At 39.7% G+C, this 22,065-nt stretch overlaps 1 protein-coding gene across 1 annotated transcript in view; it reads right to left on the bottom strand.

Moving 5' to 3' along the window:
- LCLAT1 (lysocardiolipin acyltransferase 1) overlaps positions 1-22,065 on the bottom strand; it is a 90,362-nt gene that overhangs the window by 29,365 nt on the left and 38,932 nt on the right. The window contains exons 4-5 of the mRNA XM_081854204.1: positions 19,060-19,206; positions 14,158-14,274 (exon numbers count right to left, since the gene is read on the bottom strand). Of these exons, the coding sequence (XP_081710330.1) occupies positions 14,158-14,274; positions 19,060-19,206 (264 nt within the window). The remainder of the gene's footprint in view (positions 1-14,157; positions 14,275-19,059; positions 19,207-22,065) is intronic.

Here is a 22,065-nt window from a genome sequence, read left to right as displayed (position 1 = left end):
TCAGAATCTCCTTTCTTGAATCCATTGGTCCAGATCCTAGCCTATCAGTATTCCCTTGTGGAAATATCTCTTTGATAGGCAATCTTGGTTAATAGCTCATTCTGTCTCCAGTGCTGGTGTCCATCTCATGCACAAGTCCATTATACCAAGCTATAAGGAAGCTTTGTAGGCATTCAAAGGGAACAGGTGGCAGGGAGAATGGGTCACACCTGAGATCTCTGCTTAACAATGCTACATGATATTGCACACTATGAATGAAAAATACTGCTCCTTTCAGCTGTTCTCAGCCACACAGAAAGAGAGGAAAAGACACTCCATAAGGCCAGAATTAATTCTGAACAAAGGCAAAGTAGCAGGAAAGTTGAAAATGGTTTAAAAACCAACATCCACAGAAGCGTGCAGCACATCCACATCCCAACTGGGGTGGTAATCTGCATTTTAAAGGTTCCTTAAATCATGCTATTGTTTAAAAGCTTTAGTCTCTCTCACTTCAGCCTCTACGAATCTACCCTCCCTGCATTTCCAGGACTTGCAGGTGCTGTGACGTTTACAACCCTCCCACTCCCAAAGCTTTTGGTCTCTCATCCCGAGATGCCAGCTTGTTGGAGTCTCCTCTTCCTAACTGTTCATAAAGGATGTGTGGTGGAGGTGGGCAGAGCTGCTGCAGCAGCTGAAGAAGACAGAGACAGCTGTCCAATGGGACTCTGCAGCTGTACCTGCCTTGTCTCTACTGTTTTTCTCTGATCAGCTGAGGGCGAATTTGTGGCGAAACACAGCTGATTGGTAGGAAACTGATGAGAAGTGAAACAAGGGCCTCTTGGTGGGGTGGGGCTTTGGAGGCCCCTTCTGGCTCCATAACTTCTGAGCTAGAAGTTCTCTCCCACATCTGTACTGCCAACGGGGGATGTAATTCTCCTAAGAGCTACGGCAATTACTTCAAGACATTTTAATGGTTCTTAAGAGCATGAGTGGCTACAACACTGCTTCCTAAATAAACAGCTGTACATTTATTGAGACTGAAAATCTGCCACGTAGCTGGTTATATCCGTAACATCAACTTACCTTCAGTTCTACCAACAGCTCCTTTGATTGGCTCTTTTCTCGTCCTGCCCAATGGCAGCACATGCTGCCTTCATTCTCAGCAGCACCCTGATCCCAAAACATTACTGGTAGTTGCTATTTTCTCACTTCCATAAGCACATATTTCTTAGGGCACACTTAACATTACTATATGATATAACACACCATGAATGAAAAACATAGGTGACCTAAAGGCCATAGGTATTAATTGAACAAATGCAGAAAAAGTAGCTTACACAACATATGCTAGTCCTGAGAGCAACCTCAAGCAGAGATTAAGGAATAAGCCTGAACAGTCTGAACCTAAAGAATTTTAAGAATCATAACATTTACATCACAGTAAGGCTAAGGTCAGCGTGATGATGTAAGTGGGAGGCTATAAAAGAAGCTGATTTGATAAAGGAAAGGAAAGAAAGCTATATTCAACAGCCTCATGTTGTATATTTATAATAAATTATACTGACATGGTACTAGCAATTTAGAAATAGCAAAGTTTGAAGCCTATCATTTAATTCCAGTGTAAAAAAAGTATTATTTTCTCCTACCACACTATAAATGTTTGGATTCCTGGCAAGCTCGCTCGGCATGCCAGAGCAGTTGCTGAATGCCAACAATGTGGGTAGCTGCAGTTAAAACCAGATAAAAGGAGCTTCAGAGAGAAATTTGGTTCCTGCAACAAAGCTCTCCATTTTTTTCCCCGGTCAGGGGTTTCCCCCAAGGCCTATACAGCCAAACGTCACACCTATAATCTTTAAGAATTGTGAGATCAGGAACAGGTCTCAGGGCCATATACTTCTCATGCTCAGAATGCAGAAGACAGCTCCAAAAGGGGACACACTGAATTTATTTGAATGCACTAGCTCCCTGACCCTGTTGTAAACAAAAATTGCCCTTTTCCCTTATGGGGTATCCAAGAGCCCATATAGAGTCCTTACATAGGTTCCCTATTGGTAGGAGAAAATAACAGAGGCCAACCAGAGAATATTGAGAAGCAAAGCAGCTAGTAAGCTTGACCTTTATTGATCTGTTGCAACAGGGTGATACGCTCACCCGCAAGAAAGGAGGCGGACCCAGAAGGTTATGAACATTACCATTTATCTAAGACCTCAAAATTCCTATCACAACCCTGTAATCAAAATTTATGTTTAAAATATATTTAGTACATTTATATCCCACCTTATTAAGGGACACGGGTGGTGCTGTGGGTTAAACCACAGAGCCTAGAACTTGCCGATCAGAAAGTCGGCAGTTCGAATCCCCGCGACGGGGTGAGCTCCCGTTGCTCGGTCCCCGCTCCTGCCAACCTAGCTGTTTGAAAGCACGTCAAAGTGCAAGTAGATAAATAGGTACCGCTCTGGCGGGAAGATAAACGGTGTTTCTGTGAGCTGCTCTGGTTCGCCAGAAGTGGCTTAGTCATGCTGGCCACCTGACCCAGAAGCTGCACGCCGGCTCCCTTGGCCAATAAAGCGAGATGAGCGCCGCAAGCCCAGAGTCGGCCACGACTGGACCTAATGGTCAGGGGTCCCTTTACCTTTATCTCACCTTATTACATCCCAGAGCTCATGATGGCATACAAAGGTGGTCTCCCATTCTGGCACTGAACAGATTTCGACATGCTCAGCTCCAGCACAATGGACGGCTTCCAACAGAACATTAAAAACACAATAAAACATCAAACATTAAAAACTTCCCTAAATAGGGCTGCCTTCAGATGTCTTCTAAAAATCAGATTACAAAGGGCTGATCTAGTTGGGATCCTGGAAGGGGAAAGGGAGGCACTTTTCACCAATTACTCCTTCTGCCCTGAAACCCACTATGTAGGCTGAATTTGGATCTAAGCAAATTACAATTCACTTGTGTCTTACCTTAATGCATATGCATAATATAACAAAAACCAAGTCTGAAAAATAATGTATAAAGCAAAAGTAAAGTATCCTAAGCCTCATATTTGGACATACTGGTTGCTTTGAATCATGTAAAAATATTGGACGGCTTTGCAATTCACTTTTGTGTATTATTTTTCCAGTATAAACCCTGTACAGTGCTCATAAAAATAAACTATGATGCCACTTTAGTATAAATAAAGTATTCATGGGTAACCATCTATGTATATTTAATATATTTCCATGTCACCAGCCATTGCTGAATAATTAGTTCCTGGAACTCTTACTGAGCTCAAGCAGTGAAACTGAAGATGATCGTATATAACAGCAAGTTTCCATTTAATAGGCGAGATGCAATTCTTCTTCTGCCTTCTCCTGTTTTGATATACTTTTCCTAAGCAACACACTTAAAGGAGTAAATAGAAAGGTACATTTCATTGTTACAGAAACAGTTACACAATGTCCCTGCCATCAAGGGCTGCGAAGGACATCAATGCGCAAACAGCTAAGTCTTATGCCTTTTGTGTAATTTTTTCCAGTGAGTGACGCTACAAGACTCTCATGGTTTATGAAAATGTAAGAAACTGTTGTGGGCACCACAAAACCCCAAATTCACAGGAGGACTGATAATGAATGGTCAGACCCCAGTCTGACAAAGCACCCTGACTAAACAAAGAAAGCACAACCAACCCTTCATAATTAAAAATTGGGAAGGGTAACCATGGTGTCCCTAAGACCCCAACAGGAAATGAATCAAGCCTGTAGTTGCTTACAGGCACAGATCCTGAGCATTTTAGTTCTATAAAGACTGGGAAAGAGAAGTCCCTTTCTTCCTCCAGAAACATCCCTGCATAATGCAGAGAGGCAGATTTTGTGTTTTTTTTAACATCATGGCACACACCCAGACCCCTAACAATAAGCTGTGAGTGACTCAAATAGGTCAATTCCATCTTCTCTCAATTCCCCCTCCCAAAACTGACACCCTTAATATTTCATGGTAGAAAATCCCCAATGTCCTGGGAAGCCAGTATAAGTCACTGTATAGCTATTTTTGTTTGTAGAACGAAACAAAATGAAAACAAACAAATATACTTTTGTTCAACTTGAAATCTATTAAATATGTAAACATCACTATCTTATTTTTAAAGTGAGTGGTATCAGATTACCTAAATTTGGTATTAGAGGGATTATGATTTGTTTGTGTAGAAAATCATGTGTAAAACCGGTAGAATTTTTAATAGAAACTGCTATCATTTTTGCCAGTATTGTCTCATTTAAAAAAACATGTAAGATGAAACATTGTTAAATGCGAGCATGTTGACTGCACTCTTTTCCTCCAAGACTGACAACTAGCTACTGAAAAAGTACATGTATATTTCATTCTGCTTTTGCTTTTCTACACATGCTATATAGTTTAAAATGGAAAGTTTTGTTGAGCCGAATGATAGCACTAAGTGGATTGGCATTTGCACTTAGTTTTCCAGTGGTTTGGCAGTATTAATAATGCAACAGAGGCAGGATATCCTCCAAGTACTTTAGTTAAAGAAAAAAGGTTTTTATTAGCATTACAATGAGTGTTGCTCACAACTAAGAATATACATGGTGGTTAGAAAATAATTGGTTGCTTTTAGCATTTCATCATATTTACAGGCTAAGAAGTCCATGGCTGTTAATGCCCCATTTTTTTATTCTGTGCTGTAAGGATAAACGAGCCCTCTCAAGTGGTTGCAGTTTACAATGGATTATTTTTAGTACTCTTATTCAAAAATATGTTCTGAACCAGAAAGTTATACTCAACTAGTTGGTTTTAGCTAAATGTAAGCTTTTCTTTGGGGGCTGGGTTTTTTTAAGCATTAGCTAGAAGGATTATAAAATTTCAGGAGACTTAAAATACTGACAAAGATCCGAGATGATTTGGCTTTTCTTATTTTCCATAATGATCTGCTTTCTTGGAAAGTTTGAACAAATGAGGTGGGCCTGTTAACACCAGCTCGGCTTCTTACAATTATGTGGATAAACTTGGTTGGTTCCAGCAAATACATTCTGCTTTGTCAGCTATGCTGAAAGCAGACGAAAGCAATGTGGTTTTGCAGAAGCTGGTGGTTCTTGGCAGGCTAATGAGCTACAGAACTTGACTCTCTGAATGCAGTATACCCACGATGATAATTAACGGACAGAATTAGACACTAAGATGGAGAGGATGGAATTATTGTCTCTGGCAGCCAAGCTCTTTGGGGCAGGGCCCTTTGTTTATTGATTAGAAGGGATCCAACTCACCAAACTTCTTTTAATATTATATATTCTGTAAGGTAATATTCCCACTTGCGGCGGGACTGGCATTCTCTGCCTCCCATGGTGATCACTACACTATTAAGTATTCTTAAAGCTCAGTTGAAGGCTTAGCTCTCTGTGTTATTGTCTCTAGCATCCTCCAACCAACCAGGCCTACTATTCATGGCTTATTTAAAAATATTGCTATAGCATTATTATTCAATTTCACAGTGGACTGGATTTTTTACATGCATATACCATGATAAAATTAAAATTACTTTAAGAGGGCCTTTATAGGCTTCTTGATTATGCTACTGAAACTTAAAAATAATTTAAAGATGGGATTGCTAAATGCAATGTCAGTGGGAAATACCACAAACCTGTGGTGATCGTTTATATGGTTGTACAGAGCTGAAATGTTTCTGATCCATGCCTATTTTGTGCTACAGTGAAACTTTGGGTTTCGTACCATCCCTCCTTATGAATGCTTTGGGTAACAAGCTCCACTAACCTGTAAGTAGGTGTTCTGGGTAGCGAACTTTGCCCCGGGGTGCGAGCGGAAGTCATGCGCCGGTGGCGCAGCGGCAGTGGGAAACTCCATTAGAAGAGTTTGGATTTGATATCCCGCTTTATCACTACCCTAAAGAGTCTCAAAGCGGCTAACAATCTCCTTTCCCTTCCTCCCCCACAACAAACACTCTGTGAGGTGAGTGGGGCTGAGAGACTTCAGAGAAGTGTGACTAGCCCAAGGTCACCCAGCAGCTGCATGTGGAGGAGCGGGGACACAAACCCGGTTCACCGGATTACGAGTTTACTGCTCTTAACCACTACACCACACTTAGCGAAAGCGTGCCTCAGGTTAAGAACAGTTTCAGGTTAAGAATAGACCTCCGGAAAGAATAAAGTTCGTAAACGGAGGTACCACTGTATTGTGACAATCTAAAACTGAAATGTACAGCTCCAATTGCCCTGAGGATACAATTTGAATACAGTACTTGCATGCTACATGCTTGATGCTCATGGATGGAGCAAGATTTTCCATGTGCACTTGTGTTCAAATCCTGTTTGCTGGCCTCCCACACACATCTGGTTGGCCATTGTGAGAACAGGATGCTGGACTAGATGGGCCATGGGCCTGACTCAGCAGGGCTGTTATTTTATGCTTACCTGCTCAACTGGGGGATGGTCCCATCAGCCTGACCATCACCTTAGCCTATTACACTGGCAAACTAAGTACACTACTGTAAGGGAGGGCACACATTACAGTATATGGTGGTCCTGCCTGCAGTGTCAAGGTCTGGGGGCTCTAACAGTTCATCAGCTTTTCATGCTAGAAGGAAAAAGTGACTGTCAATGCGCAAATCAATAATACTCATTCTCCTGCACAAGCTCAGTTCATTCAGCAAGGCAACTGGCTAGGTCTGGGCCTATGTGCCTGCCTGCACGTATCTTAGCAAGAGTGGTAAAAATAAGTCTGGAAGAATGATGCTTCTAATAATATGACAGTTTTGTAAGGGGCAAAGTAATGAATTTCTGTTTGTGTTTTTCAGTAAATATATTGTTTAAAGAGGAGTCCTGACTCCACTGTAACTTTTTCCCAAGCATCTCTGCCCTGTGTGTTTTGACATTTCAACTTCAGTACCCATGGCAACATCCAACAGCCAAAATAAATATGCCCATGCTTTCAAGAGCTTTTCAGTAAAAACCAGCAACTGACTATCAAGACCAAAAAATGTGAGTCACCTCAAAACAACAGGCCAAAATATGTACACTCTGGGAGTAAAAAACAGAGCTGAAGAAAATGAGCCCTCATACGGTGCAGACACAAGGCAACTACTGAAAGCTGAGGTAAAAAGGTAAAGGTAAAGGTACCCACTGACCATTAGGTCCAGTCGCGGACAACTCTGGGGTTGCAGAGCTCATTATAATCAGTTTCAGTATAAATAACAACAACAAAAACCCTATTCAGGATATGTGCAGAAAACATAGAGAATGCTCATGTAGGGAAGAAAAGATTTAAATTTGACATTTCAGAATTATGCCAATTAACAAGGGGCAAACTCTCTATAGAGGACCACATACTGAGCATCTATATCAGCAAAACCATATCAAATTAACATGATTGTCCTCTAGGGGCCAGTGTTGTTTTATTGAAGTAAAGGCCACACCGCTATTCCTCTGAATAAAACAACAATGGCTTTAAATCTGGGACATGTACCATTTTTCATCAAGCTACTCTACACTTAAGAAGAGACAATTCAACTTTAGTCATCTTCAGAAAGCAGAGTTCACAGCTCCTAATTCACAGGTTCAGATTGCAGGCACAAGGTATCATCTGTGAATAGTTCCTTTGGATCTGCAGTATGTGTAAATCACTCTGCTAACAACCCATGCAAGGAAATCTTTCAAGACTGACTACAGAGCTCACAGGCAGGCAGGGAAGAAATTCAAAATTTCACACACTGAATTTCCACAGTAATCTGGGCATAGTGAACTTTTACAGCTACAGCCACCTCCAAGAGAATGTAATACATCAACCAACCATCTTTCCATTATCTCACTACTATCTTAAGAGAAGATTGCAAAGTCTATTGCACCCAGACAGAAAGTTGTATAAAACTTTCCCCCCTGTACATTAACCCAAAAAACCCTCTCATCCTGCCACTAATGACAAGGCAGATGACCCCTAACTTCTTCATAATATTTGAAGACTAGTGGATGGTTTGTTTAAGGGCTGCTCAGTGGCAGAGCATTCGCAAGCAGAAGGCCTCACATGAAACTACAGGCAGGGCTGGCAGACAGCCTTGTCTGAAACCCTGAAAGCTGCTGTGAGTCTGTGTTAACAGCACTGTAAAAGGCCACTTCATATGTTTGTATGTGTAACTATGAATGCTACCTTGACTTTATTTGTAGCTGCATCCTCTTTTCCCCATTGCTCCGATTTTCTGAATAGTGCAAAAATTCCATACTGTAGCAAAGCACATACACACACAAAAATGCAACCCCTTTTCTCTGGTTTTTTCATATGGAAGTTTTTAACAGATGTTCTGAAACCGTTGGCAAAACAAGTACATTCTTTCCTGCTATATATAAACCCTGTCCTGCAACTACAGAAAATAAAATTCTTCTGCAAGTTACTAGGACCACTGAGTTATGAGAACAAGTCCGTACTCATTTCTGAGTACCTGGGCAAAATTCTTTACATTACATTCATTCTACAGAAAATGCGGAATGGTTTATTTTACTGTCACGCACTACATATGTGACATTCAGATTGACCTGTGATGGCTAAAATGCCTTCATCAGGGCATATAATACTAAGTAAATACCAAGTAATTCAGTTTCTTTAAATAACATAATGGAATATAAGGCATTACTTCACTGCAGTGGTGTGCCAAACCACCAATTCCAGCGCACTGGTAATAGCACAGTCTGCAGAGCCAATTCGTTCCATGATTATATGGAAAGCAGAATGCTATTATGAGCTCTGGTTCTGCATACACTGAGCCTATTTGGATCAGCTGTAAAACAAACAGTATTTCAACAATCCACCCCTAAACAAATCGAAATCTAGGACTGCTACCTTCATTGCTTTATGGTTCCTCTTTACACAAATCTGTTCCTTGTGCTGTGGAACAGTAGAAGAAGAGAGCAGGACAGGATAAAAGGACTTCTAGCCATGTCACAAAGCATACTTCATGTCCTTTTTCTCCCTGAAATAAGGCATGTCCAGTTGTTCATATGAGGCAAAGCAGTACCACGCAAGGTGTATCGGCAAAGTTACTTAAGATCTCTGCCAATGTCTCCTTAGCTCTAAGCCCTTTAGTTAGCTGTTGCAGCTCATGCATAATTTTGGATTTATCTTCCACTTTATTAATATGACACTCCAACAGCTTTACTAAAGAACAACCTAAAAAAACCCTTTAGAATAAATTTTACTAAAAAAAGTCTTGGGCCATTACCGAGGAATCAAAAGTTAAATTTAGCCCGTTTTTAACTACTTTCATCAACAACACTCTGTAGAATAATAATAATAATAATAATAATAATAATAATAATTTATTATTTATACCCCACCGATCTGGATGGGTTTCTCCAGCCACTCTGGGCAGCTTCTAATCAAATATTAAAAACACAATATAGCATTAAACATTAAAAAAACTTCCCTAAACAGGGCTGTCTTCAGATGTCTTTTAAAAGTAAGATAGCTGCTTATTGCCTTGACATCTGTTGGGAGGGTGTTCCATAGGGTAGATGCCACTACCGAGAAGGCCCTCTGCCTGGTTCTGTCATTTAACTATCCCTAAACCAGTAACTATGACCAGGTGCTGGTTTTAACCTGTAAAGTCCTACATGGCCTAGGACCCTCCTACTTACGGGACCGCCTCTCCTGGTATGCCCCGCGGAGGACCTTACGGTCCGCAAATAATAGTATCTTGGAGGTCCCGGGCCTCAAGGAGGCTAAACTGGCCTCAACCAGGGCCAAGGCCTTTTCGGCTTTGGCCCCAGCCTGATGGAACGCTCTATCGCAGGAGACCAGGGCCCCGCAGGACTTGACATCCTTCCGCAGGGCCTGTAAGACAGAGCTGTTCTGCCTGGCATTCGGTCCAGGCCCAGTTTTGACACCCCCCCCCATGGGACCCTGTAGGTTACCTCTATGGCCCTTTTATCAGCTCATGTGGGACCAACATGGATAGCTGGCCCTGATGAATACTTGAGGTTCCCGACCCCTATGGTTGTAATTAATGGGCAGTCATTTAATTTTATCCTGATTCTATTTTTAAGCTGTATTTTAATCAATTGTTTGATTGTGTTTTAATGTATTTGATGTTAGCCGCCCTGAGCCTCCCTGTCTTGGCCGGGGAGGGCAGGGTATAAATAAAAATTTACTTACTTACTTAACTATCCCCAAACTAGAGTGAAGCAGTGGAACCCCTGAACAAGTGATGACTGGACTAATAAACAAACTCAACCCTGAGATAACAGAGTTGTGGAGTAGGCCAGGTGACAAAGGACTGGGTATACAGTGGTACCTCGGGTTACATACACTTCAGGTTACAGACGCTTCAGGTTACAGACTCCGTTAACCCAGAAATAGTACCTCTGGTTAAGACTTTTGCTTCAGGATGAGAATGAAAATCGTGCGGCGGCAGCAGGAGGCCCCATTAGCTAAAGTGGTGCTTCAGGTTAAGAACAGTTTCAGGTTAAGAACGGACCTCCGGAACGAATTAAGTACATAACCAGAGGTACCACTTTACACTCATTTTAAAGGAACAGGTTTGCAATTCAGAGGTGCTAACTGGACCCAATGCTACACTTTCTTTTTCAGACAGTGCCCTCCTGGCCAGGAAACATCCTTCCCCTTTCTACACTTGGAATGCCAACTGAGCGAGGCTGCATAGATTTTCGAAGCAGGCAAGCCAAAGGACTTGCAAAGAACTTCTTATTGGGTAGTTGTGTTACAGACTGAATTGTTTCTGTGCTCAGTTGAAAGTGATGATGCTAAACTTTTAAAGCTCTGAGGCTTGGGTACTATATGCTCTCAAGTGTGTGTTGAGATCGTCAAGAGGAGGCCCAGATTATCATCCCCTCCTTTCAAGCGTCATGGTTGCAGCTAAGTAAATCCTAGGCCTCTTTTTTAGTAAAAATCTGCACCTCAAACTCCCTGCTCAAGGAGATGTACATAGCCAGTTCTATCCACCACCTTTTGGACAGAATAAGGGGCCTATTGTACTTAGGGTTTTTTGTTATTTCAGATGCTTTTTAAAAAAGAGTTTTGTATTTAAAATGTTTGATGTGCTTAACTGGTTTTGTTAGCTGCTTTGAGAAACCTGTTATTAGATTAAGAAGCAGGAAACCAATAGGAATGTTATTATCTATAAATAGTGCCTCTGAATAGTGGCTGCTGGAGATCAGAGGTGGGAAAGCACCACTGTGCTCTTGTTTTAGGCATCTGCTTGACCACTGTGAAAACAGAATCCTTATGGTCTGATCCAGCAGCCACTTCCAGAGTTCTGTTAATAAGATATTTAAGTTTCCCACTCAAGATAGGAAAACAGGCTCAGTTTACATATAGAATTACAAAAGTTTGCTCTCTGAGAACAACCAACCAACCATCTCAGGTGTGCTTAAGCATTCTTAGGTAATTCAGTCACCTAAATAAACCACTGTAGTTGCCCAGACCATCACAGGAGATGTCGTATCACCAAATTATGGAAAGGTGCCATTTCTCTCATATGATCCTAGCGAACCAAATCTGAGTATATTTGAGAATGGCTAAGAGTTGAGTACATATATTTATATATATATATCAGCTCTGGAAAGCAATTCCTCTACTTCTTGCTGTAAGCAGTGGAGAAAAGCAATTCACACGGGGCAAGTGAGAATCTACTAGACATAGCTCTAGTATTCTGCACACAGATGGCAACTGCCTCAGGTGAAAACTAATTTAACCCAGGACAAAAGCTGCAGAACTGTAAAGGGTCCACAAGCTCTGAACTATGAGATTGCTAGTAAAAAGAAAAGAAAAGAAAAATGTTGGAACCCAAACAAGAAAGATGTCTGGAAGCAGATGTGGAGGAGCAGCTGTGGCTTCAAGAACAGTCCCCCTCGAGAATGTACTTGTTGTGAATTCCACTAATACCTGCAAGAAATCAAAACTTCAGCAGCAAAAGTTTAGCTGTGATTGATTATAGAGGTCATGCATTTATAAATAGAGACAGCTATGCTCAGGGAAAATATATAGGAGTGTGGTTTTGAGACTGATGTAAACCACAGCAAATAAAGACCTAGTAAGTTTCAGTCATTTTACCGTTGCCAGTGCTTAATACAAAAAGGAGAGAGCAACACTCTTCTGAAGGTTATTACTTCAGATTCTTCCTTAGTATTTTTACGGTTCATATAACAGTGGCAGTTATAATATAACAGGTAATTCATTCATACGACAGCCTGCAATACAGATTAATCAAGGTTCTTGACAAATGAAATTAATTTTTGCAAAGTTAAAAAAGCAATTAAACTTCTCATGACATTTCCCCCCTTCACCACTGACCTATTTTTGGAGCTAAATAATGTACTTATGCCTGAAGGGAATGCATTTCAGCCTGAGGAATGGAAAACTGCCATGAGCCAAAAATTTATTCACAGAAAAGTATGAGGCATTTAAGGTTGTCATCCATGCACAAGGGAAAAACAGTCTGCGAAGATGTAGGCATGATATTGAAGACTTCACCATAACAACCTGGAAATTAACTTTCCCCGTGTTCTTAATCCTGTCAGCTTTCAGACAGGTATGAGTGATAGCAGATACCTTCAAGGGCAGCAAATGAATTTGCTGCAAAAAAAACAAAGAAAAACAAAACAAAACAAAACAAAACACACACAAGGAAGTGGAGGAATTTGTTATTGTAGCACCAAAGTTATTTTTTCATTTTTGTTGCAAATAACAAAGCTGCTAATGGGTTTTAATTTCAAAATGCACTAGTTTTTGCTGTTGTTGTCTGTACGCAATTAGTACCTGTAGTGAAAAGGCAATTCAGGAGGCCCACCATAAGTACAGATGTCTTCTGACAACAACACTACAAAAGCTGCTGAAGTTTATTTGTTATAGTGCAGTAGAGAGAAATCTGTGGTCATAGCCAAGCAGTCAGAATATTCCTTTATTATGCATACATTTAACCTCTCAACAAAAATAATCTTCCGGGACTTAAAATAAAAAAAAGCAAAAAGACCCACTGGCTGAACAAAATGACCTGAATACATGGTCTGCCAAGTAGTTGTCTGACTAGGCCCCATTCTCAGGCCGTGTCTGCATTTTAGATCAAATCCTATTTCGTGCTCACTTGCTCCCTCCAGTATTATAATAGCATCCTATTTATTATCCCTGTCAGGTTTTGCTCACAGATTTATTGCCAGAAAAATTAACCTTTCCATGTGTTATGTAGGCTGGAATCACTTCAAAAAAAGTAGTGCCATGAATGACAAATGCATCATTTCATCATAAAGATGCTAGGACTGAATTTCACACCAGATATAAAGAAAGAGTAAGACAAGGGACACAACAACACCGATACACTCCTCCCTTTGCATCAAAGAACATACAAAGATCAGCTTTTCAGTGCCTGACTGTCGAAATTTCTCTCCTTTTTCTGAAAAACTACAAGAGTGGGCACCTATCACTAACTGAAATTCTTGCAATGTTCAGTGCAACAAAACACCCTAATTGTAGTAGTAGTAGTAGTAGTTATGATTATTATGATTATTATATTTATTAATATCCCACATTTCCCCCTAACAATGAAAACACAATGTCATGCTAACCCTGAGTCTGGCATACTGTTAAAGCAGACAATACATTGATCCACTGAGCTTTAACAGTTGATACAAAACAAGTTAGATGACTGCTGACAAAATCATGTATTTGCAAATATAACTCTGAAACCCCACATGGAAAAGCAGCTGCTTCAGTGCTATTTTGAGTAGAAAAACTGCCCCGAGGGAGAGCATCAAGCTCCCCCTTCAAAATCACAGTGCTCTAAGGTTGTTTTTCATTAATAGTAATTCTTGAGGTTGGAACCTGATTACAAACATTTTCATACAATATATAGTTTGCCCCAAGACCAACCTCATCTAAGTGCTTCCCAATACCAGCATACAAAATTCACTGTATAGAATGGAAGCAATTTAATTTGCTATAATATCTATGCCTTCATTCATCAAATTATTTCATTTTTAAAGACACTAGAAATGTTGCCACTACTCAGAATATGTAATTTCTTCTTCTTTAGAATGTAGAATCCATTTTTTAAAATCTCTTTTTTTGGAGAAACCTTCTCAAAGCAATTGGTTCTCAGCTACATTCCTCACCAGATATTATTTATTTTGAGATGACAAGAAAAGAAAAGCATATCCAAAGATCCATTACCATCTCTTAGTCGTTCCACTATAAAAGTGAAGCCTGTAGTTCTTGGATGCAAGACATATTCGTATTTCTGAAGTCCATTCTTTTCAGCAAATTCATTACTGCGGGCTTTGGTGTTGTCTATAAAGAGCATGAAAAACATTGATTAAAATCAGTGTTGTGACTAAGCTTTAGAACATTTTAGCATCATAGAGCACATCAGTGGAGCAAGGGATCAAGGAGATTATAAGAGATTAATAACACCAGGAAATAATTCTTGTTTTGCTTTCTTACATAAACATCTCTCCCCCCCCCCCCCCATGTTCAGTTCTTATTATGCAGAGAGTCAGGGAAAATTGGCTGATGCAAAGCTTTGGGTCAAAGCTAGCCCCAAGCTCATCCGTGAGCTGTAGGACTCAGCCTCAAACAACAGAACTCAGGGCAAATCCGAAGGCTTTTGCAGAATGATGCCCTAGGAACTAGAGGCAAACATTCTGTCAATTTGACATTATTCCAGCTCTCCCATGGAAGGAGGGGCAAACAGGTAGAAAAACAGGAAGGTGTGGATAAAGAGTCAGACAAAAAACACACAAAAATGTGTGACCTTAGTCAGCAGCTTCCATTTCCCAAGAGACACTGGTTGCTCCAGAAGGCTTCATCAATAGTCAATCAGGCTGCAACTGGTCACCAATCAGGTGGGGCTAAGGCATTAGAATCAACAAGATCAGAAAAAAAAAAAATCCTTCTCAGGCACTAAGATTTGACAGTATGCCAGTTGAAGCTGCTAGCAGATGGGCAATATTAGGGGCATTTAGCATTTAGCAACCAAAGGCAACAGCATTAGGCGAAAGAGCAGGTACCACACACTGTACCTTTGATCTGTGGTACACACAGGAAGTCTTCACTTTCTTGCCACACGAAGCTCCACCAGGTTCTTCCTAGGTCTAACCATTTTTGGGGGGTGGAGAGAAATCTCCTACATCCCTAACCAAATTTGATACCCTTTTGGACACATCACACTACCTTACTTTTTCCAGAGTGTACAGAGGTCATATGATGCAGGGCTTCCTTTGCACTCGATCCAGAAGCTGCAGTTAGTGCAGAATGCTGCAGCATGGCTGCTGGCAGGAGTGAGGCCTTGTCAGTAAATGACACCTGAGCCCAGAGATTGCCGATTTGCTACCGGGCCACGTTCAATAAGTAACTGCAAGTTACAGCCATTAACAACCCGACGCCATTTTACCTGCAAGATCACCATACCCCATATATGCCCATTTGACCATTTTGATTCGCAGAACTGGCACTGTTACAGTTACCACATAATACCTGTTCTGCATTTGTAAGAAATAAATATTTTGGTGTTGGCAGTGCCTACAATCAGGAACTCCCTGCCTATTTACTTCAGGCAAGCGCCATCTCTGTATGTTTTTCAGTCCCTGCTAAAAACACTTTTCTTACCCAAGCTTACTCAGACATGTAATGTGCAGATATATATTTGAACCTTTTTAGTTTATTGTTGATTTTATGTTTTGAATGATTTACAGAGTTTTATGGTTTTTTTACTGATAATTTTATTGTTTTGCTCTCTTTGTAAACACCGTTGAGATTTTTTTTTAACAATCAGGCATTGTATACATTTTATGAAATAGTAATAAAATAAATAATGAATATTTTTATTAGCCCCTAAAAATACTTGGTTCTGCTAAGGTAATGGTATAAAAGAAAAACAAAATGTACAAAATAATTAAAATCTGGGAGGAGAGTACTGAAATGCTTTTGTATCTTTAATATTTCAAATGTACTGAGTTTAAACTTCACAGAAATATGAAGTGGTGATGGAAAATCATGACATTCCGGGGGCAAGGGGATAGTGTGAAACTTCATAATCAAAACAACCTGAACAGAATATGATATTCTTTGTCATTAGAAAGTATTCTGTTTGTGCTGTCTTCCTTACAGGAACACATTTCAGTTTACTTCCCGTGTAAACTTAGCTGCTATATGCAAGAGCAAACATTTGCATTTGGTTTATTATTTATTCTATTTATGATGGAGCGCACAGAAGAAAAAAAGCTACTTGTTACCTGCTGTCACACAGCACTACTTTGCCTGGCAACACAATCTAAGAATAATCGAACTTTGTGACTCTCAGACACATAACAGAAAAAATGTCTTTAAGTACCTAGCAACCTGACCAACTTCTGGACCCATTTCACAGCTTGATTAATTCTGGGGCATCAGGACCCCCCACTTGGTATATAAACAACTATTTCAGTGCTAGAATAGGAGGAATAGAGAGAAATACTTGCAGCAAAAAAATTATTCCTATATTGCCACCCCAAGCTCAGTATGTAGATGATTGCACTTCTCATCTTTCTTTTCAGGTCTTACTCTCTTCTATTATCTTTCCTCTTGTTGCTTTTATTTAATTTATCACCAAGTAATGCCATTTCTTCTGGCAAAAGTGTGTCTTCTCTATCCAATTTCTCATCTTGAACTACTGTTAAATTCCTCCCTTTCCCTTGTCAATCCAGAACTCTGCTGACAAATAATTTCTTTATAGTTGTGCAGACCACGCCAATTTTGATGCTACTCATTTTCATTCACACCAATGCAAACTCGGTGACCGGATTTTTAAAATGCACCAGGTATATCTCCAAGACTTTTGTTCTTCTAATTTTGCCCCCAGTTCCTTGAAACACGCTTTGCTCTCTCAAGCATCTCTGCCCCTTCTTTCCTGCTGCCATTCATTTATTATCCTCTCCCATCCCTCCAGCTTGTGCTCCCTTCCATACTGTCAAACTTACTGTAAGTTCTTTGGGGCAGCATGTTGTTAATTTTGCTTATATTTCTTTGCCATGTTCACTGACAATACTACAATACTAAATCCTCAAAGGTATGAACACGAGTATACTGGGACATCTCTGTGGTAGATTGACAAGAATTTCTGATTCCCTGCTGTTTAACAATAGTAAAAAGTAACTTTTCCTAAATAAGGCTGCTAAAATTGAAGAAAGCTAACTGTTCTGCTGCTGAAAGCAAATTTCTAAGTTCAGAATGTGCTCGTAAACACCACATTCTTTAATTTCATACTATACTATATTATTACTTTTATTATTATTATTATCATCATCATCATCATCACCATCATCATCATTGCTAGCTCTGGCTGGTAGATCTAGGAGTTCTAGTGAAAAACAAAGCTGTAAGTCTGTTCACCCCTTAAGAAAATATTATTTATTACATTTCTAAACCGCCTTTGATCCGAGGATCATAGGGCAGTTTACAATATAAAAACACAAAAATGCAAAACATAATAACATATAAAACAATAGCCCCCATCTCTCTCTCTCTCTCTCTCTCTCTCTCTCTCACACACACACACACACACACACACACGGAGAGAGGGAGACAGAGAGCTTAAAAGTCCAAGCAGATTTTCTGAAAATCAGCAACTCATGTCAGCTCATTTTTTTTGCCAGAAAAATATAAAAAGAAAAAGCTCAACAACATTTGTCCAGATTTTCACTTTTTGAAATATGGCAACCCTAGTTTAATTAGCTAAAGGGTTGAGAGTACAGGAAAGTTTTTGCCCGGTGCCTAAATATATGTGTAGAAGGCACCAACCAAGCCTCCCTGGGGAGAGCATTCCACAATTTTGAATTTAATGTAGTAATGTTCAGATTGTACGAATGTGACTCGGAAGCATTCAGCACTTCAAATACATTTATAAAATGCATTCCAAAAGTGCACTTTTGAGCCACAGACCATCACCAGGAAGCAGTGACTATACCCAAAGCAATGGCATTTATTCCTCTCTGAAGGCCACTCCACATGGAAAAAGTCACTTTTATTTGATTTACACAAAAGAAAGTCCAGACAGTATGATACAGCATCAAAATTATCAGTGAACCTACACACTTGTGCATTCGTGCTAAACCGTAAAGGTAAAGGGTAAAGGGACCCCTGACCATTAGGTCCAGTCGTGGCTGACTCTGGGGTTGCGGCGCTCATCTCGCTTTATTGGCCGAGGGAGCTGGTGTACAGCTTCCGGGTCATGTGGCTAGCATAACTAAGCCGCTTCTGGCGAACCAGAGCAGCGCACGGAAACGCCGTTTACTTTCCCGCCGGAGTGGTATCTATTTATCTACTTACACTTTGACGTGCTTTCGAATGGCTAGGTTGGCAGGAGCAGGGACCGAGCAACGGGAGCTCATCCCGTTGCGGGGATTCGAACTGCTGACCTTCTGATTGCCAAGCCCTAGGCTCTGTGGTTTAACCCACAGCGCCACCCACGTCCCGGGTTAAACCATAGCTTGGCCTTAATGTGACATGCAAACCAGGCCAATGTCTCATTATAGACACATTGGAAGCACTGGGCTGGATGTATAGCAGGGATAAGCACGGGTGGGATTCCCTGCTCCCCACTGGGAGATTGTTGTTTCAAGGCAACTAACACATAAGATTATTAAAAACAGTTAATCCACTTAAGGAACCTTTGGATGTCACTTCAAAACCCAGTCGAGTTTGGGGGCTGCCATACCCATCCAACATCCAGGTCGTTCACACCTTAGAAATTTCTCAAATTTCTACTACTCCCATCAATGTGGGCTGGGTGGCTGTACTATCAAATAGCAGTAAGGATGATCCATAGTTGATCTGTGCCCTATGCCACATCAAAAAAAGGTTGTGGCCGTTTTGAACCCACTTCAGAATATATGCAGTATTTGCTCTCAAGCTCCTGCCCTATGGGTACTAGTATCACTTGTAGAAGTCTCATAAAGCATAACTTTTCAAGATAAAACACCACTGAACACATGGCAGATCAAACTTGCATTTTAAACTGTAAACTTTTAAATGGAATAATTGTGACACAATTTTTTCTACCCTGAGAAGATTGGTGGGGAGAGAATTGAATTAAAGTACCTGTCAGATCTGTTCCTTCGGGAAAGATGAGAAGCTGCAGTGGTTCGTTAATGTCACAGAAGTAATCCAGCATATTTTCAAAATGATTTTTGTCTTCTTCCCATCTTCTATGAATAAAAATGAAGGCAGCAACCTGCATGGCCCAGCCTAGAACAATTTTGAAGAGTCTTTTAAATACTGTGCTGGAAATTTCTTGCTTCTGCATATCCATAACTTAAGTTCTCAAATTATCAAACATAAATTTTGTAACACTGTGTTAAAAAGGATTATAGAAAGCTTAGGATTTGGAGAACGATTCAAGGGTTTAATAAATCAATTATACTTGAGGAACAAGGCATATGCCGTCGTGAACGATGGTATAACAGAACAAATAACACTAGTCCGAGGTACAAGACAAGGATGCCCCCTTTCCCCAATTTTATTTGTATTGGTCATTGAAACTCTGGTCAATGTAATTATAGAAGATGGAAATATAAAAGGAGTAAGCAATAATGGAAAAGAGAAAATAAGCTTATTTGCAGATGACACCTTGCTAGCAATCAAAAATCCGTTGGAAAATATGCAGGCAATAGAGGCACATTAGAAAAAAAAAGTGGAGAAAAAACAAGGTTGTGAATTAATTGGTCCAAATAGAGATGATGATATTTAACTACGATGAAGATGTAAACCAAAAACTTTTGAAGGAAAAAAAATAGATATAAAATTAAGACATGTAATAAAGTACTTGGGAATAAATATAACAAGAAATTTAGAAGATTTAGAACAAGAAAATCTTAACAAATTAAAAGAGGCAAAGGGTGTTTAAGGATATAACAGAAATCACTAGGTTAAAGCTGGCCAAATGTCCAGAGGTAGCACTGTTCTCAGTTTATGATGGGGTGGAAGGTTCACAGGCTATGAAAGACTTGCTCACAAATTTACTGACAGCTGCACGAGGTGTTATATCTTGGAAGTGGAAGGGGTGAGGTGAATATAAAATGGATGAATGGTATAAAGAGGTGTGAGATATAGCTATTAATAATAAATTACCATGTGCTCTTAAGGTAAGACAGGGAATATGCAGGAGAAATGATTTTGATGAAATATGGAAGGTATTTGTAGAATTTGTATTGTTAAAATGGAAAGAGGTCAAATCATTGCAAGAGGTGTTGAAATTTGGGAGGTTGGATAGTTACAATGGGGTGGGGGCGCACATTTTTATTTGTATTTATTTATTATTATTACTTTGTTAAAATAAAAATAATAAAAAGGATATTAAAAAACAAACAAACAAACAGATAATTTTATGTGAAAACATAACCAATTTCTTAGGGAAGACTACTTTGCATGTAATACAGTTATTATAGCAAAAAGTGTATGGGCTAGCACTAAAATATGTCAGATGTGTTAGTGACCCCTCTGAAAGGTGTGGGGAAAAGTAGGTGTTATGTTATTCTTAATGATATTAAATCAGGGGTGCAAAATAACACTAAGAGACTGAGTCATGTCTAACATTAAAAACATGAACTAGAACATAACATACTTGGGACCTATTAAGAATACACAGGCGAAATTTTCTTATAATTAAGATTTTTTTTTAGCAGAAGTACATTTTAACAGCTTTTTAGCTCAATATCATTACTGAAACTCAAGCATCTTGCCTTCTCATTTCAATCTGCAAATTCAACTGCCTATCATTGTAAAGTGATAAGTCCTTGAAATGCACACCACTTGATCTTTCCTTTCTTTTTGCAGAATCTGACCTGTGCTGCATAAATTAATGCATTTCACATGTGAACTCAGTGACCTGGCAAACAATTACCAGATTCAATATGGGACAGAGTTGCTGCACTATTAATAGTTGTATTCAAGGGAAAATGTTGAATGTTACAGTTTCACCAACCAACTAGTTGCAGGAGAAGCCACTACAAAAAAAGTCCTTCATTTGAAAGTAAATGAGAGGTCCTCCAGATATTGTGGACTACAACTCCCATCATCCCAGACCACTGGTCATATTGGCTGGGTCCGACAGGAGGTGTAGTCTACTGCATGTGGAGAGTACCATGTTGGCTAAAGGGTCCTCAAGCTGGAAACAACTACAAGATACCACATAATGTGTCAGAGATCATGTTGCACATACTATCATTTATTGTAGGGCATGCTGCATAGCCATCTCTCCTTGTAGAAATTTGGAAGAAACTCCTTTACTCCAGAACATCAGACAATAGCTCATTATGTAGCTCCCACAAGCAGGTAATTGAAAAAAATTTGAAAATGTATTTTTCAATTATAATGGGGGTGGTATCTACGTGCTCTCTCTCTCTCTCTCTCTCTCTGTGTGTGTGTGTGTGTGTGTACAGTGGATTTTGGAATACTGTTCATCATCTTGAGCACCACAGGAGTCAAAAGACATCTTAAGATAATTTATGAACAAGCATAAATAAATAAATAAATAAATATGCATGCAACAGAATGCATCAGTGACTTTTACATCGTTTTTCTATGGCTGAAAGTAGAGTAGGTTAATTTCAACACTATGATCTAATAAGGGCATTCAGATGACCCAATAAACACCTATCTCTTCAGGGAAGGAAGAGAACTGGATTCTGTGTTCTCTATGATTTTAGTCCATGTAAAGTTCTTTTCCTGGTGTTGCAGCAACCATCCCATTAACAAATGCACTATCATGACTGAGGAAACCCTCAAATTCTAACAGAAGAATCCTACATATATTGACTCAGAAGTAAGCCAATGAGTTCTATGTTGCTTTCAGGTTAAGTAACTTGCTTCAAAAGACAACGCTCTAAGTGGAGCAAAAGAAAGAAATAATTTTTTTTCTCTAGAAAAAAAAAGATTCAGGCTTGTTTCCCATAGATGATTTTTGAGAGGAAGCAGAAATTTGGCCGTTTCTAAAGCTTGCACAAAGTGCAAGACACATTTACTTCTTTTCTCCTTTATATGTGAAAGTAAATGTGAAAGTCTTCAATATTGTGGGGTATATATGAGACGAAAAATTAGCTATGAATT

The sequence above is a fragment of the Podarcis erhardii genome (assembly GCF_964252035.2).
Source record: "Podarcis erhardii genome assembly, chromosome: 3".
Taxonomy (NCBI): domain Eukaryota; kingdom Metazoa; phylum Chordata; class Lepidosauria; order Squamata; family Lacertidae; genus Podarcis; species Podarcis erhardii.
The sequence above is the reverse complement of the archived record's forward strand: the minus strand, read 5'-3'. Positions and strand labels throughout refer to the sequence as shown.